The following is a 27,893-nucleotide window of genomic DNA, read 5'->3' as shown; positions in this document are numbered from 1 at the left end:
AAAAAGTTCCGCCGCTTGCGTCTATAGACGCTTATGGCATATAAATGGTTAAAAACACAAACATACAAAAATACCTGTATGGCTTAGAGAAAAGGAACTAACAATTTTTCTCCATGTTTCTTTTACTTCTCTAGATCCTAAATAATATATGCTCCATTTTTAGCAATTAAGTTTTCAAGATATAGCATGTCCTGAAAATGTATGTATAAATTTTTTTAAAAATCAAACCTTTAATGCTATAGGATCAAGATTGAAATCCCAGACATCTCCAATTGAATCATCCAGTGCATCCTCAATTCTTCTCAATTGAGACGTATACTCCTCAAGAAATTTCCCATAATTCTTAAGCTGAACTTCAGCATGAATTTCTAAATTTAAATTTTAAAACAGTATGTGAGAAGCACAAAATTACAGGACATTTACTTCAAATAGTCTCAAAAGTCACAGCAAAGTAGATACTAAGCATTATGAAATGTATTATTTTGGAACCTCTTTAACTTCTTGGAAATAAAGTTTCAAAGCTAAACAATAATTCAGCTTTCAATATTTTCCAGATAGATAAAATAATTTTAAAAGCAGATGTTGCTATATAAAGAGATATATATCATTTTTTTAAAAAAAATGTTTATTGATTTCAGAGAGGAATGGAGAGGAAGAGAGAGAAACATCAATGAGAAACACTGATCGGCTGCCTCGTGCATGCCCCCTACTGGGGATTGGGCACACAACCTGGGCATGTGCCCTTGACTAGAATCCAATCTGAAACTGTTCAGTCCACTGGCTGATGCTCTATCCACTGAGCGAAACCGGCCAGGGCAAAGAGATATATATCATTTTGAACCTAACTTGAAAGTATTATGAAAAAGTCACTATTTTATTTACCCTATAATTTAGGGCTTTTACACATAAAATAATTCCTCTGACAATTCAATGTTCTGACTCTATGTTTTAGTCATAAACAACATTGGGGGAGGGAGGGTGAATAAAAATTCATGACCTGAATCAAATGCAAAAATGTGTGTTGTCATTCAAGCAAAATTTAAAAGCACAATTCTTAATTCTATACACAGTACATTGTTTAAAAATACACCAATATATTGTTTTTAAAATGCATTTAGACCTGCTTCATCATCATATTATTCTGTAGTGTCCCAAATTCACCCAGATACTTTATTTTACTATCATAATAGAGTTGTAAAAGCCAGTAAAGAACAGTGAGTATAGAATATTGGGTTGATATTACAGAATTTACACACTAACATATTCTAAAGAATCACTGGAATAAACTGAACAATAAAAGTATACGTCAATATTAATGAAAGTAAATATTCCACCTTATACATAAGAATTGATTACTTATTACAAAGGCAGCAAATTCAATTCCAACTCAGTTCTTTTTAATGTGAATAACTTTATTCAATCTCTGTAGTCTAATAAAGGTAAAAATTTTCCCTCCTCAAATTAGCAATGCAAAGCAAACTTTAAGATAAAGTATCTTCTGATTCATAAAGGATAAAGATGTAGCTCCCCATCCTCCCTTATTTTGCAACCAATGCACTGAGTTAGGTGGATCAATTTAGTTCATTAAGGTTCCTACCTCATTACAGGATTAACCTAGGTCCTAGGCAATTTTGAAAAACAATTAGTCTAGATACGATTCACAGTCCAAAACTTAATGAAAAATCAGGCACAGAGATGAGAAGTCATTTCCCTACAGGTTAAATTAAAAACTGCATAAGGTTCTCAAAGTCCCAAGTACACGTCTAATTCTCAGTTACATGGAAAATTACGGTAGCTGTATTCAACCAGCAAATGAGTTCTTAATGACAAAACTACAAAAACATGCCAATAAATTCCTCATTTAGTCTGCTTGGGAATTCACAAAGTAGCAGGCAACAGAAAACCTGTAATAACATTTAAGTTTCTTGTTGGTAAAATAAGGAATAGTTGTAAAAATCAGTAAAAGTTAAAAAGATTTGAAAGAACTACATGGTGATTCTTGAGAATTAAATTTCAAAAACTTACATGCTTATCTCTTTGAACAGACTGCATTCTTCCTTTTATCTTTGTATCCCTAATACCTAGCATACTGCCTGGGACGTAGAAAATGTCTGCTGAATAAATCTGATCACTCTACTCTAAGGTGAACCATTTTTTCAAACCCAGTAACATATTTTTATTCCAATTCTTTGAGGATGAAAGTCAAGATTACACCTTACACCTAAGAACTCATTATTTATTCCCAAGGCAGAGTAGGGGACCTTTGTCCTTAAAACTTCATGCGTGACCAGGTGCAGGTCCCTTTATACCAGCGAATACAGAATCCTCTCCAACTTGTATTAATCTCAAGTAGAGTTTCACTAGAATCATTAGTTGGGCTTCTAAATTTTGCAGCATGGACTTGAATGTTGGGGGTAGGGTGGGGTGTGTGTGTGTGTGTATTTTGCTGGACTTCGAACTTAGAAAATTCGATTTTCTGAAGCAAAATTTGAAGCAGATTTGCTGTAACTGGTGAAACCTTTCTAGCTGCAATGTAAACTCAGGACATCACTTATATCGAATGTAAAGAAATGGCATGGAAGAAGATACACTGGCATTCACGTGGGGTGTTTTTTTTTCCCCATGTGAAGAATTCTTTTTCTCTATATCTATTATTATAACAATAAAAAGGAAAAAACACTCGAACTCCCAAAAAGTTGGCTTCGGAGGAAAAAAAAAGAAAAACAGGAAACCGAAACAGGAACCGGGACCTCAGCCTCTTCTAGAAGCGAACGCTCTGAGGATCTGGCGAAAGCCCTGAGCGTCCAGAGACAGACCCAGCCTCCGCTCCGGGGGTGCAGGGCCTCCCCGGACCCGCCCTCGGGCTGCAGGCGGCGGACGCCGCTCCCCCGGGGCACCGCGGGTTTCCCAGGAGAGTCACCGCCCGAACCCCAAGCCCGGTCCGGTCCGGCCTGGCCTGCCATTGCTAGGACCCCCCCCCCAACCCCGAAAGTAACGCTAGAGAGCGCTTCCTCTCACACCCCAAGGGGCAGAAAGTGCCCCCAAGCAGAGGGCTGCGCAGCAAACACGACGCAGAGCCCTCCCGCAGGAGCCCGCCAGGGCTGAGGACTGCGCGGGAACGCCCACGCGCCGCTCTCTTACTCTGCGAGCCGTCATCAACGCGGTCGAACTCCCAGTCCGGGGACAGAGTCTCCACCGCCATCCCCGCGGCACCTCCCTCAGCCACAGTCCCAGGCAGCCGGGATGACTACGGCGGCCTCACCCAAAGCTGCTGTCACGGCACGTGACTTCCGGCCCTAGCCCCGCCCCTGCTTGCGAGGGTGGGGAGGCTTAGGCCCCTGCGGCCGCGGGGGCCGCTGGGTAAGCGAGTCCTCCACGGTGACGGGGGCAGCTGGCCGGGTGGCGGCGGTCCTCGTAGGATGCTGTTTTTACATGGGCCTCGCCACTGTTTACTTCTCGTCTCATGCCACACCGGTACCCTCAATTTCGCCCTGTGTCCCGGCCATTTTTAATACCTGGGGAGTTGTTCCCTCAGTCTACCCTAGAAAGGGCAAAAGTGATGGGTATGGGGGCGACCAGGAAGGCTTGGTCCTCTTGGAAGTCACGGTCCAGGCGCTTCTTCCAAGAAGCCAGTATTTCCAACCCTCTCCCTGTCGCCACCATCAGAGAGCTTCCAGCTTTCTTCCTGCACGTTCGGTACGATTACTCTTGAGAAAAAACTGCTGTGCAAGAGGAGTTACTTTACCAACACCAGAGCAGGAATTTTACTATTCTGCCTACACTGCATTCGCCCGCTCTCCACACCCTCCTCTCAAAAAGGTGGAGGATGGAAGACGGAGAAAAGCGCTGTTTAAGCGGGTGTGTTGTTTTGTTTTTTGTTTTCAGAGAGGAAGGGGGAGAAGGAGAGAGGGAGAGAGGGAGGGAGGGAGAGAAAGAGAGAGAGAGACCAATAATGAGAATCATTTATCGGCTGCCTCCTGCACACCCCCTACTGGGGATTGAGCCCGCAACCCGGGCATGTGCCCAGACGTTGAGGCTCAACCACTGAGACACCGGCCAGGCTAAATGTATTTTTAAATGTTCATACCTGCTACCTGACTTTTCCCCAAAAAAGAATGTGTTACCCAGTAACTATCTAGTAATAACAAGGTTCATTACTGCCTGATTTTTAATACATACTAATGGGAAAAGATCTAAATGTCCATCAACAGGGAATCCTATCTAATAAAAGAGTAATATGCAAATTAACCATCACTCCCCTACACCACAACCACGCCCACAAGTCACGCCCATAAGCCAATCAGGAGCAAATATGCAAATAATCACAACCAAGATGGCTACGGCCATAGAGAGCAGGAGGGAGGCTTGGGTTTCCCCAGCAATGGAGGAAGCCAAGCTTTCCACCTGCCTTTGCCGGCCTAGGCCTCCACTCAAGGCTACAAAGTTTCAATGATAGAAGATACATAAACCCAAACAGAAATGGGGGCAGCCACGGAGCTGGAAAGAGCAGGAGGCTAGGGTTGCCCGTGGCAATGGAGGAAGCCAAGCTTTCCACACACCCTGGCCGGCCCAGGCCTCTGCTTAAGGCTACAAAGTTTCAATTATAGAAGATACATAAATCCCAACAGAAATGGCTGCCGCCACAGAGCAAGCAGAAGGCTTAGCTCCACTCCAGGCTACAATGTTTCAATTATAGAAGATAAATAAACCCCAGATACCAGGGCCTCCGCTTGGGTTGCCAGGGGGCGTTGCCGGCCTGCAAACCACCACAGGCCCCTCGCCCAGGCCACCCCACACCCCAAGGGAACCCCCACCCTGATCTGGGACACCCTTCAGGGCAAACCAGCTGGCCCCCACCCGTGCACCAGGCCTCTATCCTATCTAATAAAAGAGTAATATGCAGATTGACCACTCCAACACACAAGATGGCTGCCCCCATGTGGTCAAAGATCTGGCCCCCATGTGGACACAAGATGGCCACCACAAGATGGCCAGCAAGGGAGGGCAGTTGGGAGGGACCAGGCCTGCAAGGGAGGGCAGTTGTGGGTGATCAGGCCAGCAGGGGAGGGCAGTTGGGAGGGACCAGGCCTGCAAGGGAGGGCAGTTGTGGGTGACCAGGCCTTCAGGGGAGGGCAGTTAGGGGAAATCAGGCTGGCAGGGGAGAAGTTAGGCATCAATCAGGCTGGCAGGGGAGTGGTTAGGGGGTGATCAGGCTATCAGGCAGAAGCGGTTAGGGGCAATCAGGAAGGCAGGCAGGCAAGCAGTTGGGAGCCAGCAGTCCTGGATTGTGAGAGAGATGTCCGACTGCCCGTTTAAGCTCGATCCCAGTGGGATCAGGCTTAAACGGGCAGTCGGACATCCCTCGAGGGGTCCCAGATTGGAGAGGGTGCAGGCTGGGCTGAGGGACACCCCCCCCCCGTGCATGAATTTCGTGCACTGGGCCTCTAGTAATTACATAATCATCCATACTATGAAATACTATACCAGATAGCTATTTAGAGAAATAAAATAAATGTATAGAGGCATGAGAAAATGTTAATTTCTTCAAGCAGTATTTAATCAGGACCTCCTCTAGTTGATATATCACAGTGACTAAAATCCTTCAAAGAGCTCAGTTGTCTGGTAAGGGAAATTATTAAGATACTAGAGGCCCGGTGCACAAAATTCATGCATAGGGGGGTGTGTCCCTCAGCCAAGCCTGCACCCTCTCCAATCTGGGTTCCCTCTCACAATCCAGAACTGCTGGCTCCCAACCACTCACCTGCCTGCCTGCCTGATTGCCCCTAACCGCTTCTACCTGCCAGCCTGATCACCCCCTAACCACTCCCCTGCCAGCCTGATCGACGCCTAACTGCCCTCCCCTGCCGGCCCAATTGCCCCTAACTGCCCTCCCCTGCAGGCTTGATCTCCCCCAACTGCCCTCCCTTGCAGGCCTGGTCCCTCCCAACTGCCCTCCCCTGCTGGCCTGATCGCCCACAACTGCCCTCCCTTGAAGGCCTGGTCTCTCCCAACTGCCCTCCCTTGCTGGCCATCTCTTGGTGGCCATTTTGTGTCCACATGGGGACAGCCATCTTGTGTGTTGGAGTGATTGTCGATTTGCATATTACTCTTTCATTTGAAAGGATCTTGGGAATCGACAAAGTACAGTTGGCAGATCTGCACTTGCTTTTGTAAATAAAGTTTTATTGGAACACATTCATGCCCATTTATTTGCATACTAGTGGCCTGGTGCACGAAATTTGTGCACGGGGGATGGGGTGTCCCTCAGCCCGGCCTGCACCCTCACCAATCTGGGACCCCTCGGGGCATGTCCAACTGCCAGTTTAGGCCCGATCCCTGTGGAATCGGGCCTAAACTAGCAGTCAGACATCCCTCTTGCAATCCAGGACCGCTGGCTCCTAACCGCTCACCTGCCTTCCTGCCTGATCGCCCCTAACTACTTTGCCTGCTGGCCTGCTTGCCCCCAACTGCCCCCCCATGCCGGCCTGCTCGCCCTTAACTGGCCCCCCCCCCCGTTGGCCTGCTCGCCCCAAATTGCCCCCCACATGCTGGCCTCATTGCCCCCAACTTCCCACCCTGACGACCTGCTCACCCTCCACTGCCCCCCCTGCCATCCTTCCCACCCCCAACTGCCCCGCCCCCCCGCTGGCTTGCTCACCCAGAACTGGCCCCCCCCGTTGGCCTGCTCGCCCCAAATTGCCCCCCCATGCTGGCCTCATCGCCCCCAACTTCCCACCCTGACGACCTGCTCACCCTCCACTGCCCCCCCTGACATCCTTCCCACCCCCAACTGCCCCGCCCCCCCTCTGGCTTGCTCACCCAGAACTGGCCCCCCCCCCCCGTTGGCCTGCTCGCCCCAAATTGCCCCCCCCCGTGCTGGCCTCATCGCCCCCAACTTCCCACCCTGCCGACCTGCTCGCCCCCCACTGCCCCCCCTGCCATCCTTCCCACCCCCAACTGCCCCACCCCCCCGCTGGCTTGCTCGCCCCCAACTGCCCCCCCCCCGCCTTCCCTCCACCTCCCCTCCCCCCCCCCACTGCCGGCCTGATCACCTCTAACCGCCTCTGCCTCGGCCCCGCCACCATGACTTTGTCTGGAAGGATGTCTGAAAGGTCTCCTGGTCTAATTAGCATATTACCCTTTTATTAGTAAAGATTGTCTATGTCTGCTTCACAATACAATGTAAGAGTGGAGTAGTCACAACAGTAACCATATGGCCCACAAGCCTAAAATATTTACTATCAGGTTTTTTAAAAAAATGTTTGCCAACCCTTCTTTCAACTTCAAAAGAGAAAAATGAGCAAGGAAAAAAAATAAAACAACAAAAAGGAAGTCTTTCTATACAAGTTATGGTCTACAAAGTGGGTTGAAATAACCTAATTCAAAAAGCATAAATATTTTAGAAAAATCTTATATTTAATGTATCAAAGTAATGTACAAGAATACCTCTATGTCCTTGTAAGGAGGCAATGGAGACCTACTTGCAGTTAATAACTAGGAAAAGTAAGCAAAATATAATGAAAATAACTTTTTAAAGATCTGAAAAAGAATAAAAGCAGGCAGAAACCACAGGAAAATTTACTCAGCAACTGAGAATAATTATTAGTTTGTGAATTTTTTGCCTGACAGTATCCTCACCCCTTCAACTCCAGGAGTGAAACGCTGCAGTCTTATTGGCTTAAGGTGGTAGCAAACTATGTCCAGGGTTGTTGGAAGAGAAACTGGAAATTGGGCAGTAGGGAGAGGTTGTACACTAAAGCAGGAGACTCACCCAAGGGATGGGATCTACATTTCGAGTATAAACTCTGCCAAATCCCTGACTGACCACTAAACTACATTCAGAGAGTCTGCTGAAACAGCAGTCAGGAGTCCTTGAGAAAATGTTACTGTACCTGTTACTGTATGTAATTTTTTAATACATCTAGTGGCGAAATTGGCCTTCATACCCATCCAGCTTCAGGATACAAATGATGTCAGATCTTAGATTTTACTGTTTCATTTCTGTCTCTTCATAACTTTTGCTACATTCTTTAGGTTCTGTATGGTAGGCCTTGGCAGCTTCAGACTCATCAGCATACCAAATCTAGCATGAGAGAGTAAAGAAGCACACTTAACTGATAGTTCAAACAGAAGTCCCAGAATTAAGTCTTGCAGGCCTTGATTAGCCTTACGAGGACATTGTGCACACTGTAGAATCAATCATTGTAATTGAGAGGATGGGAGACGTGCACCAGTTGGTTTATTCTAGGTCATGTGCTCCACCCCTGGATCCCAGGAGAGATGGGGGATCTGAAGTAGTGGGCTGGTTTTACAGGAGTTGTCCTACCTGTATATCACACTCTTTCCTAGGGTGATGTCTTCTAAGAGTATCATTTGAGAGCCTGGGTGTTTATTGGACTCCTTTCTTCTTGGCGGATGTTGAACTCTTTTTTTGTTTGTTTGTTTAAGTAAATGAAATATATCACTTACATAAAGACCCATAATAATCCCCAGAGTTACTGAAAAAAACTAGCATTTTTTTTTTTTTTTGTATCCCACCTTTTAAGTGCAATCTGGTGGTGTGCATCGGTGTTTAAGCTGCTACCTTTGGGTTAGAAACAGACCTCTAGGTACTCCTCTTAAAGACCTGACTGGATCCTTTGGTGAAGGTTGCTCAGGAGAGAGACTAGAAACAACCTTACGTCCACCAGCAAGGATGGGTTAAGTAAATAACATATATGACACTCCAGGGAGTGTGGGGCGGATGTTAAAAATGAGGGTACAGAACTTCATATGCAAGTTTCTAAAAATAAAGAAGCTAGGATTTTTCTTCATTTACTGCAATTTCTGGTATATTTAAGCATAAATCTAACATCTTACTAACTTCCTTCTATGTTTTCCCACCTATTCCATGTCCATTTTTCTCTCCTTTTTTGCCTGCTTTTGGATTGATTTGTTTAAAAAAAATCATTGTTTTCTTGATAGTTTTACATTCTATTAACTTGGTAGCTATACATAGTATCACTATTCTTTTAGAGGTTATATTAGAAATTATAATATGCATCCTTAACTTATTAAAGTCTAACATAAATTAGTACGTTTATTATTTCTAAGACATAGCTATCGCCTTAGGACACTTTAAGTCCACCTTCCCTCCCTAAAACTCAGATACTATTGTTGTCATCTATTTTAATTATGTATATTTTTGAACTCTATAAAACACATTAGAATTATTTTAGACACTATTAACCTGAATTGTCCTCATATTTACCCTTTCTATTGCTCTTCATTCCTTTATCTCTGAATTTATATCTAGGATTATTTCCTTTCTGTTTAATGACCACTTACTCCTCTAGCTCCCCAAACTTACCCAACAATTTTTATTGTTGTTTGTATATTTTCATAAGATTATATTATTGTTGTTGTTTTTCATATGGCTAATTTTCTTTTTTTTTTTAAATATATTTTATTGATATTTTACAGAGAGGAAGGGAGAGGGACAGAGAGTTAGAAACATCGATGAGAGAGAAACATCGATCAGCTGCCTCCTGCACACCTCCCACTGGGGATGTGCCCACAACCAAGGCATGTGCCCCCGACCGGAATCGAACCTGGGACCCTTCAGTCCGCAGGCCGACGCTCCATCCACTGAGCCAAACCGGTTTTGGCTCATATGGCTAATTTTCACTTAAATTCACTCACATATTTGCCTTTTTTTTTTTTTTTTTTCATTCCTTCCTGCATTTCCAGGCTTCCATATGGGTAATTTTCCTCCTGCTTGAAGGACACTTTTTAATGTTTCTTTTATAGTGTGTCTGCTGATGGCAAATTCTCTCAAGCTTTTGTTTTTAAAATGACTTTATTTCACCTCCATTTTTTTCTGGTTATGTAAATCTAGATTGGCAGTGCTTTTTTGTTTGTGAAACTCTCTAATTGCATCTGGTTTAACCTCCAATTATCAAGAGAACTATACTTTTGGTTCTTACAGAAGAAAATCTTAGTCATCATATTTCATTATATCTGGGTGAATGTAAACTCATTTTCTAAAGTTGGAGTAGAGAACTATGGAACCCCCATTCAGGAAAAAGCCACACTCCTTGCCCACCCCTCCCAGTTTACACAGATCAGAACAAATAAAATGAATATCAGTATTTAGAAGTTTAAAAAGGCAAGAAATCACAAAATACTGCCAGGAAAATGGGTTGGATTGGCAGGGGACAGTTCCCAAAGCAAAACCCTGGATGTTTGCTGCAATTCTCCAAGCTTTTTTTTCTTTTTCTTTCCCTCTTACCTTCCTAAATGTATTCATTCATTTATTCTCTCTTTCAACAAGTACTTTTAAAGCTCTTTTTAATGATAGATACTGTAAATCCTTATAAATCAGATAGGGCCCAGTTTGCAAGGAGCTTCCAGTAGAGAAGATAACAGGTACATAAATACCAGGAACCAATTGAGATGTCATAAGAGATGCAAAGACAAAAATCCTTCCCAGTTCAGAGGAATAAAAAATTACTTTGGGGGAATAAGGATGTTAGGGAGAAGAGAATCAGGAAAAATGCCTCCAGGAGGCTGTATTTGAGCTATACCTTTAAGAAGAGAAGGAATTTGGTTATGCAGAGTTGGGGACAAGTGACAAGGGCAGGTGACAAGCTCTTCTAGGAAGCATTATCCAGGGAGGAATTGGCAAGTGCTATGGTTAGGCACGATTACATGTGCAAAAGAGCAGTAAGAAATAAGAGCAATACGAGACTGCAGATGGCTTTGCAGGCATCAGCTAAGCATGTCTGAGTAGCAAAGGAATCTATCTATCATCTGTCTATCTGTCTGTCTGTCTATCTATCTATCTATCTATCTATCTACCTACCTACCTACCTACCTACCTATCTATCCATCTACCTATCTATCTATCCATTATCTGACAATCATCTATTGGAGACTAGCTCTGTGCCAGGTCTTTTGCCATGTGCTTTATACACAGACTTTAATTAAATTTTCCTATTCGGCTGTGAGATAGGTATCAGGATCCTTAAATAGCGAAGGTGCCCCCATGCCTTCAATTTCGTAACTCGATGCACGCTGGCATGCCTGTTGCCTTCTCAGGATTGTGTATGGACGTGACTTGGAGTGCCAGATTGAACATTAAGTTGGATCCCTATATACCTCAGAGGGTCTGAGTTAATTGGTAGAAGGTCTCACAGCCAGTGAGTACCTGGAACCCGACTGAACCGAGCTAGCCTCAGGGAACTGTCCCTACCTCTGGGCACCCGCGCAGCAACTGGCCTGGGGCCCCGAGGCATCAAGCGACCAGCGCACGCCCCGCCCAATCTCACGGGATTGGCCACCGAGCCCGGCCAGCTGGAAGGGGCGGGGCTGGAGCCGGGGACCGGCAGGGGCTTACCTTGCCAGCCAGCAGCTAGCGCTGCCGCCCGGGGCTGAGAAGCTGCAGGCCGCGCCCGCTGAGCCACCCGCCTGCCTCCCGCGCCTCCGCCCGCGGAGCCGCCCTCACCAGCTCCAGTGTCCAGAATGCTGCGGCGGGGCAGCCAGGCGCTCCGGCGCTTCTCCACCGGCCGGGTGAGTCCCGCCCTGGCCAGCGTCCCTGCTCCCACCCCGGACTAGTTGCTAGACCCGGGGCTGGAGCGCCGGGCGGCGGGGCTGGGGGTGGGCAGCGATGTTTAGACAGCTAAAAGCCAAGATCCCGTTTTTAAAACTGGGAGAATGCAGAAGAGAGTCCGGGGAGGGTCCCGGATGGGGCTTGGCCATTGTCTTCTGTGGGGAAGGGGCTTTGGATCTTCTAAGGCCATTGTCTTCTGTGGGGAAGGGGCTTTGGATCTTCTAAGGCCATTGTCTTCTGTGGGGAAGGGGCTTTGGATCTTCTACGGTCTGGCTGGGATTGACGGCTGGGAACGGTCACTTGGCAAGGGGCAGAGTCTGGGGATTCCTTTCTTCTTCCCCTTTCAATCGCGAGATCCCTGGTAACGAGCTAGACTAGACGGAGACCATCTGCTGTAGGAGAGCACTATCAAGTCAGCCTGGTCCTCCTCGGCGGCCTGAAAGGCGTGAGCGCTCCCCACTGGCTCGCAGGGCCCATTCAGAGAGTGGCACTTATTGCTGGTGGCTGCGAGCTCGTTATTCCTGAGCTGCAGGCGGCAAGATTTCTAGGATTACTAAGCGCTGCAGAAGCAGCCACTCTGGAACACTCGTAAACTGTAGCAAGAACCAAGCGTTGGCCCAGCCTTGGGCTTCAGAATTGCATCAGCACCTCCAGAAATGGAAGCAGAGCCCACAAGCTGCATGGGGCACTCACTGCCTTCAGCACTTTGGGGGGCCTCCAGAGAGATGCCACCTTGTATCTAAGCAGACTACAAGCTGTTTAGGGAAGAGAAAAAAACATCCATCCCACTTACAGTATCTCTTACTAGGAAGTGCATGTTTGCTGTGTTATACAAGAATTTGCTTTCGTTTCGTCTCCTCTGCCAAAGCCATAATTGCGTGTGTACAGATTCAAATGGAAACAGTTGGGAGCTGGGAAGACGTCTCAAGTAGCACCAAGAACTGATCTAAAGTGGCTTAAGTGGAAAAGCTTTATCCTCCAGACAACACCAGATAATGAGCATTCACTTTACCCCATGCAGGCAGTTCTAGTTATTTTGGAAACATTCATCCTTTTAAAAATACAGAAAAAGAATTTGCTCTGGTAGAGCTTTTGCTTGTTCTCTAAAGCAGTGCACTGGATTCATCCGTAACTTTCTCCTGCCACGTGGCACATGGGGATCTAGGTTGGATGTCAAGAGAGCAAGAGGCCTGAGCCACCAGCCTGTTTTATTGGCCTCCTCTGTCAACACCTTGCATTGAATTATATTTTTTGGAGAGCAGAAAAAAAGTCTTGAAGAACAAAAAGAATATTATAATAATGGGGTTTACATAAGATTTGACTAGTGAAATCTGAACATCCCAGGTGGCAAATAGCATAAACAAAATCATTTGTGTGGGGAAGCACCAGGCATGGTGAGGGGTCAGGGGCCTGAGTCTGACTATACCCAGGAATGCACGTGGAAGAACAGTGACGTGTGGCTGGGGAGAAGGCAGTTTCTTCAATGGCCAAAAGGAAGACATGGGATAAGTGAAGAATTTGGTGTTTCTTGCTCCAGAGAAAATGAGGAGCCATCCTTTGGACTGTGTCCTATAAGAATTGTTCAAAATCAAGTGCAGCTGGTGGGAGTGTAAAATGGTACAGCCATTTTGGAAAACTGGCAGTTTTTTAATAAAGTTAAACATTTTATGGCCCAGCAATTGCACTCCTAGGTATTTACCCATGAAAACTTTTATTCACACAAATACCTATTTATGAATGTTTATAGAGTCCCTGTTCGTAGTCACTAAATGTCCTTCAGTTGGTGACAGGATAAACAAACTGTGGTATATTCATCCAAACAATGGAATCCTACTCAGAAAAAAAAAGTAAAAGGGGAATGGACTACTGATACATACAACATGGATGAAACTCAAATATGTATGCTAAGTGTAAGAAGACAGACTCTAAGGGCTTCCTATTATATAATTCCATTTAGCTAACATTTGGAATGAGTAAAACTTAGTGATAGGCAAAAGATCAATGATTGTCAGGGGCTGGAGATGGGGGAAGGATTGACTACAAAGGGACATAAAGGACTTTTGGGGGGCGATGGAACAGTTTTTATCTTGATTGTGGTTACATGACCATGTGTTTGTCTAAACTGACAGAACTACTAGTATACACTGAAAAGGGCATATTCTGTATGTAAATTATACTGTCATCTAGAAAAAAAGAAAAAAATCACAGCACTTTTTATGAGTTTGGTATTAAAGCAAAATGGGGGGAGGGGGAATCTCTCAGGATGTAGCAAAATCCAAGGGGAAAATTACTTTATAGCATTTCCTGATAGACTATACTTTTCCATTTTCTGTTTTAAAAAAAATGGATTTAGACCCCTAGCCAGTTTTGCTCAGTGGCTAGAGCATCAGCCTGTGGACCAAAGGGTCTCGGGTTTGACTCCAGCCAAGTGCATATACCTTGGCTGCAGGTTCCTCCCCTGCCCGGGCCCTGGTCTGGGCTCATGCAGGAGGCAAACAAGCAATGTGTTTCTCTCACATCAGTATTTCTCTCTGTCTTGCCCTCTCTCTCCCACTCTCCCTAAAAAAACAATGGAAAAATATCTTTGGGTGAGGATTAAGAAAAAAAAAATAGAGAAAGAAAGAAATGGACTTAGACGTATTTATTGATTTCAGTTTAGTGAAATGACTGGATCTTTTTAACCAGTGCAACTATCTATATATATAGAAGCCTGAGCTGTTCTGACCGAACGGCCAGAATGACCTGAACAACCAGTCAACAAGTCGCTATAATGCACACTGACCACCAGGGGGCAGACACTCAATGCAGGAGCTGTCCCCTGGTGGTCAGTGCACTGCCACAGACAACCTCCCACAGCTCCTCCCCCCCCCCCACCCCCTCGCCGGCCGGCCTCCCTGATTGGCCCCAATGGTGGGGGACAGCCAGCCAACCTCACACACACATACCCAGCTGGCCGCGGCCCCTCCCCCGCCAGCCAGCCAGCCAACCTCCCATGGCTCCTCCCCCACTCTTCCCACCCAACCAGCCAGCCTCCCACAGCCCCACCCCCCGGCCGGCCGGCTCCCCCAGTAGGCCTCCATCACTGGCCAGGCCGAGAGACCCCACCCGTGTACGAATTCATGTACCGGGCTTCTATTTTAGTAATAAAACCCTTTGTCAGTTACTATTGTCCATTCTCTGGCCTGGCTCACTGCTTCTTAATTTCTCCTCATGGTGGTGATTAGTTAGCCCTCATATTTATTTTGCTTCCTCTGCCAGTGTCTGGAACAAGTTTGGCTGGTGGCTGTGGGTTCATGGCCTGATTCTAGGACTTGAGGTGATCTTATGAATCAGTGATTCGTTAGACCCTCCTCTGCCTCCTGGAACCAAATACTGGTTTTATATTCTAGTTGTAGCAACCATGTCCTTAACTTACTTCCTTATTGCCTGACCCCTGCTTTGGTGTCTAGTTTGTGTTTAGAACCTCCAAATTCAACCTCAAACCATATTAGCTAATGTATTATATCCTGAGCACTAAATGCTGAGGAAATAATAATGCTAACATTGATATAGCACTTAGTATGCTATTTGACTCTGAACTGTATCTTAACTTCTCTGTTTTAATTTCTTTATCTGTAAAATAGCTTAGTAATGCCTATCTCCAAGATTCACTGGGCAATCAAAAGGAAGTGATATATATGAAATACCTGGAATATCTTAGGATCTCGTTAAACTGTTTGCTAATATTTCCATCCCTTCTTTGGGATCCAAACGCCCCAGGGCGGGATCTTTTTTGTAGCTGACAGACGCACACCCTCCATAAATCAGAGATCCTCAGACTCTGTGTGCCTGTGAGTCAATGGAGAGCTTGTTAAAATGCAGCTTCCTGGGCGTGAAGTCTAACTCAGTAGATCTGGGGTGAAGTCTAAGAATCCACTTTTCTAACATACTCGCCCAGCTGATTCTGCCAACACTGTGAGTCAGTCTTCAGATTATACTTGGAGAAATAAGAGTAAGGTAAAATATCCCAGTACAGTTTTCTTTGGAATTATGCTAACTCATTATAAACATACTTACAATCTGAACATTTCTCAGTGTTAGAAACTCACCTTTGTAACTTCAGCTTTAGCACTGAGCTCAGACGGTGTTTTGGTGAATGCAGTATTTCCAGGTTTCCTTAAACACTGTCTTTCTGGAGGCGTGTTGAATCTGAATTTGAACTCCAAATAATGGATGACAGCTGACATTTGAGTCAGCTCAGCCTCTTGGCTCCTTTGTTTTAAGAGTAGTATTTTAGATGTTTCAAAATATCTGACATTGGTAATAGCATGAGGTAAAGCCACCTTTTGTAAGATAGCCACATGTAAATTCTGTTTCAAGCCGCAGCATTAATTATAGGATTTGAAGACACAATGTTTACAGAACATTCAGATTTTTTGATGAAAGGAAATGAAATAGTCACCCGTTTTCCGTAGGCAGAGTTAATGTTTGCTTGTGAATATCTGTTAGACATTGAAGCTCTAGGCTTTTTGGGGATAGAAACTTCCACTGGCCCTGGAAAAGGATTTTTAAAACCTCAATTGTTTAATTATCAGTTCAATTACAGGGAAGGTGTGAGCCTGTATACTGTTAAGTTCATGCCTAAAAAGGCGACCTATGAACCAGGAGGTCACGGTTCGATTCCAGTCAGGGCACATGCCTGGGTAACGGGCTCGATCCCCAGTGTGGGGCATGCAGGAAGCAGCGATCAATGATTCTCTCTCTTCATTAATGTTTCTCTCTCTCTCTCCCTCTCCCTTCCTCTCTGAAATCAATCCAGGTTTTAAGAACAAATGAATTGGATCCACTTACCAAGGATTTTGGAATTCTGGGCTTTATGAAAAAACAAACATACACATAAAACAGTGTTAAAAAGCACATAAGTAATAAAAACTTTAAAACAGTATTAAAGCTTTTACTTAAACAGCACTTGGTGTCAGACACTGCCCTAAGCCTATTGCATATTAAAGTCACGTACTTCAAAATTGTATGCTGTTGGTGACATTATTATTCCCACTTTACAGATGAGAAAAGAAAGCAAACAGAAGTTAGTTACTTGCTTAAGGCCACACAACTAGTAAGGGGTGGGTAACTCTAGGTTTGGATCTCAGATAGTCTAGGTTCAGTGCATGTCAGTAAAAAAAATTATTTCGTAGATCTTTGAGCCTTTTGTTGTCCTCAAGTCATTGAAAAAAGAATATTACCCACATGTCTTCTGTCCATGCTAACATCTGTCATCATTGAATTATTTCACAGGTTTATTTCAAAAACCAGCTGAAGTTGGCCCTTATTGGTCAGAGCCTCTTTGGACAAGAAGTCTACAGCCACCTCTGCAAAGAGGGCCACCGAGTGGTGGGGGTGTTCACAGTTCCAGACAAGGATGGAAAAGCTGACCCACTGGGTGAGTGTATCTTGGAACAATTGGATCAAGGACTCTGAACTGGACTTTCAACTATTCAGCCTGGGGCCCACTCAGAGGCGTCATTTCTCATTAGCATTTCTGTACTTCCACTTACTTGCCACAGGCCCGGAAGACCCAGATTGCATGTCTCCCTTCTGGGCTCTGCGGCTTCCACGGGACCTATTGAAAGCCTTGACTGGCCAAGTCTATTGACATGGTGGACATAGAGTCAAAAATTCTCCCTTCTCTGTGGGTCCCAAGACAAAGAAGCAGGCACCTGTTGTATGGAATTTCTCCACGTATCTCCATGGTAATCATCAGGTCCATCAGAGGAATTTCCAGGCTTATATTTTTTATGAGTTACACTTGTGACTTTTCAAAGAATAATACTTGATGCAGAGATGCCAAAAGGAATACAGGGAAGACCATACCCAATCATAGATATTGTTGTGGGATCATAAAGAAGGCATTTATCTCAGAATAAATTATAGCTGGGGCTCCTTGGTGATTAAGGTAGATAAAGAAGATAGTCATCCTCAGAACAAACCTGCAGTGTGTTTCTTTGTTGTTGTTGTTGTTAATCCTCACCCGAGGATTTTCCATTGATATTTTTTTTAGAGAGAGTGGAAGAGAGAGGGAAGCATCGACGTGAGAGAAACACAGATTGGTTGCTTCCTGCACGCACCCCGACCAGGCCCTTGACTGGAATCAAACCCAGGACCCTTTGGTCCACAGGCCGACACTCTCTACTGAGCCAAACTGGCTAGGGCTGCAGTGTGTTTCTGATTTACATGCTATGGTTAGGTCCAGAGAGGGTGCAAGGCCCTGGCTGTTGTTGCTAAGTGGTTAGAGCCTTTGCCCACGCACCAAAGGATCTCAGGTTGCAGGCTGGATTCCCGGCAACCAATCAATGTGTCTCTTTCCTGTCAATGTTCCTCTCTCTTTCTCTCTCTCTCTCTCTGTCTCTCTCTCTCTGTCTCTCCTACTCTTTCCAGAAAGCAATGGAAAAAATATCCTCGGGTGAGGATGAAGAAGAAGAAGAAGAAGAAGAAGAAGAAGAAGAAGAAGAAGAAGAAGAAGAAGAAGAAGAAGAAGAAGAAAGGGTGTAAGACACAGAGATAGAAACAGTCTACAAATAATACAGGTCAGGAATAGGACTAGGGCCTAGAAATCTTGGCTTATGACTTGGGACTTCATGAGTCACTGGTATGATGCAACATGTTGGTTGGAAAATAATATGCCAATAACCCTAAAATTTTACTTTTTTCTTGGAAGAAGCAGCTTGGGGGCGTGTTTCCTAATTCTTGTTACTGCTTTTAAAAATATTATATTTTAATATTATTTTTCAAGAGTCAAACTACAAGAAAAGTTGGGCCAAGAACCCACATGCACATGAATTTAACCACTGATTTAGAAATTTTCCTTGTTTCAGAAAAAGGTTTCCTCGACCTGGGGCATTCTGAGGGAACCTGCCTCACGCATTTTTATATACCTGGCTCCAACTGCTTCTTTTTGAATGATTCCTGTTTCTAGGACTATCTCTCTGTTTTCACTAGTTCTGTGTGGGAATATTCGGGAAGACTTCGATTTAGGATATCGGATTTTCTGTTGGATCAGAGGGACCCCAGATAATATTAGCTTAAATTAAGATAGAAGTCCGTTTCTCAAGTCTGCATTGGCCCCCTGAGCTGTTGCAGCCGTTCTGCGTTTATCACAATGCAGGCTCTTTCTGTTGTTTTGCCATGGACTTCCATCCCATAGTCCAGGCAGCTTCTTCTGCCCTGACTATCCAGTCTGCGTCCAGCAAGCAGCAAGACAAAGAGAAATAGAGGGCACGTTTTTTTATTAAGGGCATAATCCACAAGATGCACATGATTAATTCCTACTTGTATCCCATTGGCTAGAGCAGCCGTGGGCAAACTACGGCCCGCGGGCCGGATCCAGCCCGTTCGGCTGTTCTATCCGGCCCGCGGAGCCGAAAGAGCGGAGGGTTCTCTTGCTCTCCCCTCCGCTCCTTTACTTTGAATTTATATTAGTTCACACAAACACTCCATCCATGCTTTTGTTCCGGCCCTCCGGTCCAGTTTAAGAACCCATTGTGGCCCTTGAGTCAAAAAGTTTGCCCACCCCTGGGCTAGAGTTTACTTACAGGTCAAATCCATTTGCAGGACAGGCTGAGCAATACAGATTTTATTCAGTGTGGCTATGTGTTCAGCTAAAGTATAGGAATCCACTCATGAAGGATGAAGGGGACCAACTAGCAGTCTGTGCCATGTACATGAACTTCAGAAGAACTGCAAGCATGTGACTCTTAGACCTTTCACAATTTTCTCCCAATTCAACATTTTTATTTTTTTACCATGTATCTATTTTCCTATTATCTGACATTTTAGTTGTTTACAGCTTTTGAACATTTTATGGACATTTACATTTTATGAACATCATTATACTGGTCTCTCAAATTCTTCCAAATGGATTGATCAAGGCATCACCTTGATGGCCTTCAAGACTTACTAGGCTTTGGAACTGAGGCTTTGTGGCAATAGGCATCCCATCTGGAATCGATGAATATTGATGATTGGATGAAGAGAAGGAAAGGGAACCAAAAAATATATAAGTAAAAAGCCTAAAATGTAGTTACTTTGAGTTATCAATGGAAAAGAAATGTACTTAATATTTTAGGATATATAGTAGTAAAAATGAGATTTTATTGTGGAAAAACATGCTTGTGCTTGTCTGCACTTTGTGGGCCAGTCCATTTCACACAGAGGTAGGGTGGAATCATTCCTTTCATTTTATTTTTTTAAATATGTTTTTAAAATTGATTTCAGAGAGAGGAAGGGAGAGAGGAAGAGAGAATCATTGATCAGCTGCCTCCTGCACAACCCCTGCTAGCGACCGAGTCTGCAACCTGGGCTTGGGCCCCGACTGGGAATCAAGCGTGACCTCCTGGCTCATGGGTGGACTCTCAACCACTGAGCCACACTATCTGGGCAAGAAGGGATACTTTCCAGGACAGAGCCTAGGATCTGCTCCAGTATGGCCAAACCCTACAGGGAGCTTGTGTTCTTCAGTCTTGGCCCCTCCTCCCTTAACTTATCTGATTGGTGAACTTGGGTGAAGGAACTAGACAGGTTCAGCTCAGCTCCCCTCTCCCTTTATCTTTTGGGATCTGCCTGTTTGGCAGGGAGAAGGTGCCCTGGTTTACAGTTTGCCCTGTGATTAAAGGGACTCCCCTCAAAAATGGGCATGGGAAGAAAATTGAGGTTTTCCAACTGCGCCAGAGACTGAGTATGTCTAATTTGGATGGTGATGTATTGGCACCTGGCTCCAAATATTTTAAAGAAACAAGCAAATGTTCCTTAAATGGCAGGATCAGTAAGAGAAGTGCAAATTTTGATCCATAAAAGAAAAGACCTCGGTTAAAATCTCAAAATGTTATCTAGCCACAAACATTTGAGTTTAAACATTTGCGTTAAATATATAGATAAAAATCACATTAGAAAAATGAATGGTTCATGGTAAAATTATAACAGGTCAAATCCTGGCCAGAATCCAAATTGTTCTTCCACCGTGTTTTATTTGTAAATGTTTCACAAAGCTATAAAATTACAATGTGTAACTCTACAGCAATATGAAATTACGACTAAAATTATTTTTAATGAAAACAATTTTCTCTTTCATGCTCAGCTTTGGCTGCAGAGAAAGATGGGACCCCTGTGTTCAAGTTCCCCAGATGGAGAGTCAAGGGCAAGACCATAAAGGAGGTGGCAGAGGCCTACAGATCCGTGGGTGCCGAGCTAAACGTGCTTCCTTTCTGCACACAGTTCATCCCCATGGATGTAATTGACAGCCCAAAGCACGGGTCCATCATTTACCACCCGTCCATCCTTCCCAGGCACAGAGGAGCCTCTGCTATCAACTGGTGAGATGTTTTATTTTATTTTTATTCTTTTTCTTTTTAATTGATTTCAGAGAGGAAGGGAGAGGGAGAGAGAGAAACGGAAACATCAATGATGAGAGAATCATTGATCAGCTGCCTCCTGCACGCCCCACACTGAGGATTGAGCCCACAACCCGGGCATGTGCTCTGACCCGAAATTGAACCATGACTTCCTGGTTCATGGGTTGATGCTCAACCACTGAACCACACCAGCCGGCTGGTGAGATGTTTTTAATAACAGAGAAGGTGGGCCTATTCCTACTGCACACAATCTTCCTGTTTTTTACCTAAGTGATCAAGGAAGTAGGTATGCTTGAACAATTGTGAGGTCCTGTATGATTGCTACTGTTGCATGAACTCCCCTGAGAGTTAGAGGTACTGCATAAGACAAAACAGCATTTCCCAAGAGTGGTCTGTAACCAGGTTACAAGAATGGGCTTCAACTAGGTTTAAACAAAGGTTCTACGATCAGACAAGCTTGGTTATGCTGGATCTCCTTATCGCAGGACTTGTTAGAGCTTGTAATGTTAGCATCATAATCTCCCGGAGGGAATCTGAGTACACAGTGTTTCCAAACTTATTTGATCATAGAGCTTTTTTTTCCCTTTTGCATAGAACATCTCAAGTACATTTCAGGAAATGCTGAATTACCTGAAATTATCTTCATTGCCTGTCTTCCCCCACTCAGCTTTAAGCTTCTTGAGGGAGGGACTATGCTCTAACTATTTTATTGCTGTACTTTCCAGAATCAAGAACAATGCCAGGTACACTGTAGGTACCCAGTACCATGGGCTCATCATGTTGTGGGCCTCGCTCACTTTCTCTACTTTCTTTCCTTTACCTGCACATCTCCCAGACGTCTCTCAGTGTCAGTTATTGAATAGACAGAAAATCTATACTTAGTATAACTGTGATGAACATTTCATTGTATTTAAAATCTGATTACATAAATTGATTTCTTTTTGCTCTTTAAATAGTACTCTAATTCATATCCGTGTACTTAAACTTCTGTGTGTGTGTGTTTTTTTTTTTTCCATTTCACATTGCTTCTACACGCAGAATCATTGGGTCAAAGTATATGAGTGTTTTCAAGGATCTTGGTAACATAAAGTCAATTCCACAACATTTCTGAAAAGAGTGATTGATTGGTTGATTTATTTAGGTCTGGCTTGATTAATTGCTCAGAGAAGTAAAAATTATTTTGATCGTGGACATGACTGATCTTCCACTTCATGCTCAGTCTATATTAGCCTGCTCTCTGAAATGATTTTATTTGTCCACAAGCCCAGTTCATATGTATTATGAACTCCCATAGGGATGGCATTTTCTCTTAGGCTAAGCTTTATAGAGCCCAAAATACAAATACTAGCTGAATTAATCAACCATCTTTTACTAGAATTTATGCAGACTTCTAGCTCTAAATGATGCTTATTCCTGAATTGCACAACTTAAATTTAACAATCAGTTCTCCTCTTCACATTGCACTAAGCATCCTTAGTTTTATCTTCCATTATCTTATTCTGCCTAATAAAGGGTCAAGTATGATGTAAGAATTGACCCTGGTGGGTAAAATTACTTGATGCTGCTGTAGAAAGCCAACACCAGGTAGTCAGTGAGTGGTAGTAATGATGGACTCTAATGCCTTTTTCAGTAGACTGTAAGTCATTAGTATGTGTTAACAAGACTAGAGATGTATGGATGTATAAAATAGCAGTGCCATTAAATATTGCTTTTTATAAGTGGTGACATTTCCCAGCTCTGCTGTTAATATCTTACAGCCCAGTGGAGTGGCTCATTGGTTGAGCATTGACCTAGGAACCAGGAGGTCACAGTTCAATTCCCAATCAAAGCACATGCCCGGGTTGCGGGCTCGATCATCCCCAGTGTGGAGTGTACAGGAGGCAGCCGATCAATGAATTTTCTCTCATCATTGATGTTTCTATCTCTCTCTCCCTCTCTGAAATCAATCAAAAATTATTTTTTTAAAAATCTCACAGTAGCTTCATTCATCAACTCTCCATTGTAACTACCTTGTGCTTTACTATCACTGATTCATCATTTTATGATACAGTTGACCAAACTTTTAAGTTGAGACTCTTTATTTTCACAGGACTTTAATTATGGGAGATAAGAAAGCTGGATTTTCTGTATTCTGGGCTGATGATGGTTTAGACACAGGACCCATCCTTCTTCAGAGGTCATGTGATGTTGAACCCAATGATACAGTGGATGCACTATATAATAGATTTCTTTTTCCTGAAGGAATCAAAGCCATGGTCAGTACATTTATGCCATCAAGAAGAATTTAGTAAACCTTCAAAGTTTTGAAGATATTTTTCTTTTAGGAATTTTTACTAAAAATATAAATTCAAATAAAATTAAATTTTACATTTACCAGTAGGATAGTGTATTTAGGGTGGATATCTGAACTTTAAAATTTCTAGTCAATGAAGCTGATCTGCTTTTCTGAGTGCAGTGATCAAATGAATGAACTGGCAATCAAACTGTTTCAATTATTTTGCCAAATACTTGAATCTCCAACCCTGTTTATAATACTAATTGTAAAGAAGTACAGAGAATCTTAAGAAATTTTGCTATGTAATTTGGACTTCCTGTAAAAGTATCTGAAATTAGTCTATATAATGGGGTGAAACTTGGTGTTGCTCTATTTGTTCAGATGTGCTCAGAGCATGTACCCCACACAGTAAAACTATATTAGCCTGTAAAAGTACTGAAAGATAATTTTACTGTTATTTAGTGTTTTCCAGAGTTTGATATGGTAGAAGTAGCAACACAGAGATGGACAGTGAGATGACATAAAGCATCAGCCTTTGATTTCAGAGGGAGGAGAGCAGTATCCTGTTGGTATCATTTAATGATTTATTGATACCAAAGTTCTCATCCTATCACTTATTCATTGTCTGACAATGGGCAGGTCACTGAGACTTTTTAGCCTTGGTTTCCTTATCTATGAAATCTAGATAATACTACCTGATGGATAGTTGTTGTGAAAATTAAATGGCATTTGTGTAAGCACCTGGCATACGATAGGTGCTCAAAAATAATAATTACATAATACAATCAAAATAGTATTATATGTGTTCAGTGGCATTTTTTTCACATCTGGCTCCTGTACCCAAGCCCAGGTGATATGATAGCTAGAAGTGGGTAGAATGAATGAGCGGTAAACTTGTCCTTGTTCCCAGGTGGTTTGCTCCATGTGCTCTTGGGGAGGTTGGTCAGCAGCTCTGGGTGCTTAGAGTGAAATCTGAGAACTTGAGCTCACATAGGCCTCCCAGTGAAGGAGAGAGGCTCTCAACTCAAGACAAACATAAATATAAATATAACATGAAAGAGAATGTAGGACACATCCCAAATGCAATCAAACTCATGGGTAGATGTTAATTTTTTAAACTTCCAGGTGTCCTAAGCTAGAAAACAAGTTGAATTACTTACATATAGCAATGTATCACTGTCTGGAATCATCATGATGAGAAGAAATAACCCATCATGACTTATTTTACAATAATATACCTGAAATTTCCATTGAATCACCCAGGGGAGGTTGAAATTTGTTTAAAAAAGGAAGTTCAGACCTGATATTGGCAGTAGATAGACTTGGATGCAGATCTTTCTTCTGACACCTACAGGCCATCTCTGCAATCCTGAGCTAGCTGCTTAACTTTTCTAAGACTCAATTTCCTCACCTGTGAGACAGGAAAAATAATATCCACCTTGCAGGATTGGTGTGAAGTTGCAAGGGGTATTTCACATGAAGCAACTACCACACTGCCTGGCACATAGACAGATCTGAAGAAATGCTAGTTATTATCATAGTCTGACTCTCTAGACAGATTTATAAGCAGTAATTCTGTAGAGCAGAAACTTCAGCTAAATAGATCATGCTGTTGTTGCCCATTGGGCTGTAACACAGGTAACGTTTCTGGCTTTAGGTGGAAGCTGTTCAACTCATAGCCGATGGAAAAGCTCCTCGGATTCCCCAGCCAGAAGAAGGGGCAACATATGAAGGTATCCAGAAAAAGGAAAATGCTGAGGTATTTATACCAACTCAACTCAACCATTTATATGGCCCTCAACCTTTGAGTGGTTCCCAGTATACTATTTTTTTGGCCCAAAGGCAGATCTCCAAGCCAGCCAGCCCAACCACTCCTACTTCTACTTCTGAGGGACAGAAATGTTTCCGTTGCCTTTGACATTGTCAACATCAAGAGGTTCAGCCTGTGCTTTGTGCTTTCCTAGATTTCTTGGGATCAGTCTGCTGAAGTTTTACATAACTGGATCCGAGGCCATGATAAAGTCCCTGGCGCTTGGACAGAGATAAATGGACAGGTATGTTCTAGGGACCACTTTTTTTTTTTTAACAGGTTTGAATGTTTCTTATGTTAACAAGGCCTTTATTGAAAACTAGAGGCCCGGTGCACAAAATTCGTGCACGGGGGGGCGGGGGTACCTCAGCCCGACCTGCACCCTCTCCAATCTGGGAGCCCTCAAGGAATGTCCTACAGACAGCTTAGGCCTGCTCCCCATGGTTCTCTGCTCTCTGCAGGGTCTGCCTACTCCACACCATGGCGATGGGCAAACAGGCCCTGCTGGGTGCTGTTTGAGGGCTGCACTTGCCTGCTCCCGAGTTGCCCTGGCGACAGCCAAGCAGGCCCTGCTGTCTGCTGTCAAGCTGCACAGCCACCCTTGCCTCCTGGGGCTGGCAATGGTCCCAGGAGCCTGCGGGCATGGTGCCTGTTCCCGGGACACAGGCCACTTGGCGCCGCCCTGCCCCCAGCCACTTGGCACCTATGTATGCAAATTAACCTTCCATCTTTGTTAGGTTAATTTGCATACTCTCTCCTTATTGGCTGGTGGTCATCATGGAGGTACGGTCAATTTGCATCTTTCTCTTTCATTTGTGTAGATACTTTCCCTACAGATTCCAGAATATCATTTTGTCCCATAACATCATTTCCCACTCAATCCTGGACCTGTTGACTAGAAATCACGTTTGTCCTGTGCATTGGAGGAAGCTACAGGAGACTTCACCCATGTCACTGGATTTCTTGATCCTTTATGTTTTCCATCACCCATTGCAATAATTAGTTGAACTTCACAGAAATGTTTGAAAAATAGACCTTTGCGCAATAACCCAGCACCCTCCAGGGTTTTAAAAGTGAAGAATGTTTCCCTAACCGGTTTGGCTCAGTGGATAGAGCATCGGCCTGCGGACTGAAGGGTCCCGGGTTCAATTCCGGTCAAGGGCATGTACCTTGGTTGCAGGCACATCCCCAGTAGGGGGTGTGCAGGAGGCAGCTGATCGATATTTTTCTCTCATTGATGTTTCCAACTATCCCTCTCCCTTCCTCTCTGTAAAAAAACAATAAAATATATTTTTAAAAAGTGAAGAATGTAATTAGTGTAAGTCAGAATCTGATACCAGTTATGTGACAGCTTTGCCAATAAACAAGAAAATGCTCTTCCACAGCTAGGAAGGGAGACGGCCACAGTTGACAGGTCCCAAAGACGCATGGAGTAGGGGCCACTTTTTTTTTTTTTTCATGTTACCATTGTAAGAGGTATGACACATAAGTCTAGGCTTCCTCTGCTCTTCCCTTAGTCATGAGGAGGGTCTGTAATTCTAGGTATATGTGACCTGCTGAAGGAAACACCCGCTTCTTTACTCAGCCCACAGAGAGCATTTGCTGTGGAGCAGACAGTAGGCACAGCCCCTGCTCTCACAGAGCCTGCAGTTTTATGGAAAAGGCAGAGAAGTGAATAAAAACTCGTAATGCAGTAAGACAAGTGCTATACATCCCTGAGGCCCAGATTCAGGTGTGTTAGGAAAGGCTTCCTGGAAAAGCTGACTTATTTGATTGCACGTTGAGAAAAGGTCATAGGTAGAGAATAAGAAAAGGAGGTGAAAAACCAGGGACAGGAGAATGTATTACCCCAAACTCACAATGAAGCCGGAGCCTCAGGTGAGAGGCAAGGGGAGAGATGAGGCAGGGAGGTGGGCGGAACCGGAGCAGGAAGGGCCTTCTCAACTGGGGAATCTCAACTCAGGTTCTCAGGTTTCACCTCTTCTAAGAAGTTTTCTGTCCTGCTCACACGTCCAGCCTGGTGAAGTTGAGGGTCCATCCTCTCTGTTCCACCAATACCCTGCCTACCTGACACAGCACATTATATATTGTGTCTCTTTATTTACCTACTACTGGCCTGGTGCACGAAATTCGTGCACATTAAAAGGGGATTAATTAGAGGAAATAATTTAATATTGCTATTTGCCCTTTCTCTATAATACAAGTGTCAGAGATGAAAGAAAATTAGTAAAATGTATATGAAAACCTTCCTCCTATCAGAGTCTGGGGCACACCATGGGACCCAGAGCCAAGTCCCCGCCCATCCACATGCGCCTCAAAATCGCATGAGACCCAGACCCGGCTGCCCCACCCCCCCATTGGGCTAGATCAAGACCTGGCCAGTCCCACCCTTGTCAAGCCCCACCCGGGCAGGGGATGTAGCCTCAGATCCCTTGGCGGGGGGTGTGGCCTGAGGTCCCCCAGCCCAGACTGGGGCAGGGGTGTGCTTTGAGGTCCCCCGTCAAGCCCCGCCAGGTGGGGGACATGGCCTGAGATCCCCTGTCAAGCCCCGTGGGATGGGGGGCGTGGCCTTAGTTCCCCTGACCCAGCACTGGGGGTGCACCTTGAGGTCCCCTGTCAAGCCCCGCCAGGTAGGGGGTGGCAGCCTCAGGTCCCCTGACCCGGTGCTGGGACGGGGGGTGCAGCCTGAGGTCCCCCTGCCTTATGCCAGGGTGGGGGGCATGGCCTGAAGTCCCCTATCAAGTCCCACCTGGTGGGGGGCGCAGCCTGAGGTCCCCTGGCCTGGCGCTGGGGCAGGGGGAGCAGCCTGAGGTCCCCTAGCCCAGCACCAGGATG

At 44.5% G+C, this 27,893-nt stretch overlaps 2 protein-coding genes across 5 annotated transcripts in view; one reads left to right on the top strand and one right to left on the bottom strand.

The window, feature by feature from the left end:
* The window catches only part of WASHC4 (WASH complex subunit 4), a 60,060-nt gene extending 56,775 nt beyond the window's left edge, over positions 1-3,285 (bottom strand). Inside the window, exons 1-2 of one of the 4 annotated variants that reach the window (XM_080662900.1) lie at positions 3,142-3,285; positions 229-368 (exon numbers count right to left, since the gene is read on the bottom strand). In XM_080662900.1, coding sequence (XP_080519026.1) covers positions 229-368; positions 3,142-3,202 — 201 coding nt within the window. In that variant the 5' untranslated portion in view covers positions 3,203-3,285. Of the gene's footprint in view, positions 1-228; positions 369-3,141 lie in introns of those variants that run through there. The other 3 variants (XM_080662901.1, XM_080662903.1, XM_080662902.1) reach the window with 3 other exon arrangements.
* An 8,055-nt stretch (positions 3,286-11,340) lies between these two features.
* The window catches only part of ALDH1L2 (aldehyde dehydrogenase 1 family member L2), a 47,224-nt gene continuing 30,671 nt past the window's right edge, over positions 11,341-27,893 (top strand). Inside the window, exons 1-6 of the mRNA XM_080660999.1 lie at positions 11,341-11,550; positions 16,865-17,009; positions 20,700-20,934; positions 23,063-23,228; positions 24,906-25,007; positions 25,213-25,302. Coding sequence (XP_080517125.1) covers positions 11,503-11,550; positions 16,865-17,009; positions 20,700-20,934; positions 23,063-23,228; positions 24,906-25,007; positions 25,213-25,302 — 786 coding nt within the window. The 5' untranslated portion in view covers positions 11,341-11,502. The remainder of the gene's footprint in view (positions 11,551-16,864; positions 17,010-20,699; positions 20,935-23,062; positions 23,229-24,905; positions 25,008-25,212; positions 25,303-27,893) is intronic.

Source organism: Plecotus auritus (assembly GCF_963455305.1).
Source record: "Plecotus auritus genome assembly, chromosome: 3".
Taxonomy (NCBI): domain Eukaryota; kingdom Metazoa; phylum Chordata; class Mammalia; order Chiroptera; family Vespertilionidae; genus Plecotus; species Plecotus auritus.
This window is presented reverse-complemented; position numbering and strand designations above follow the sequence as displayed.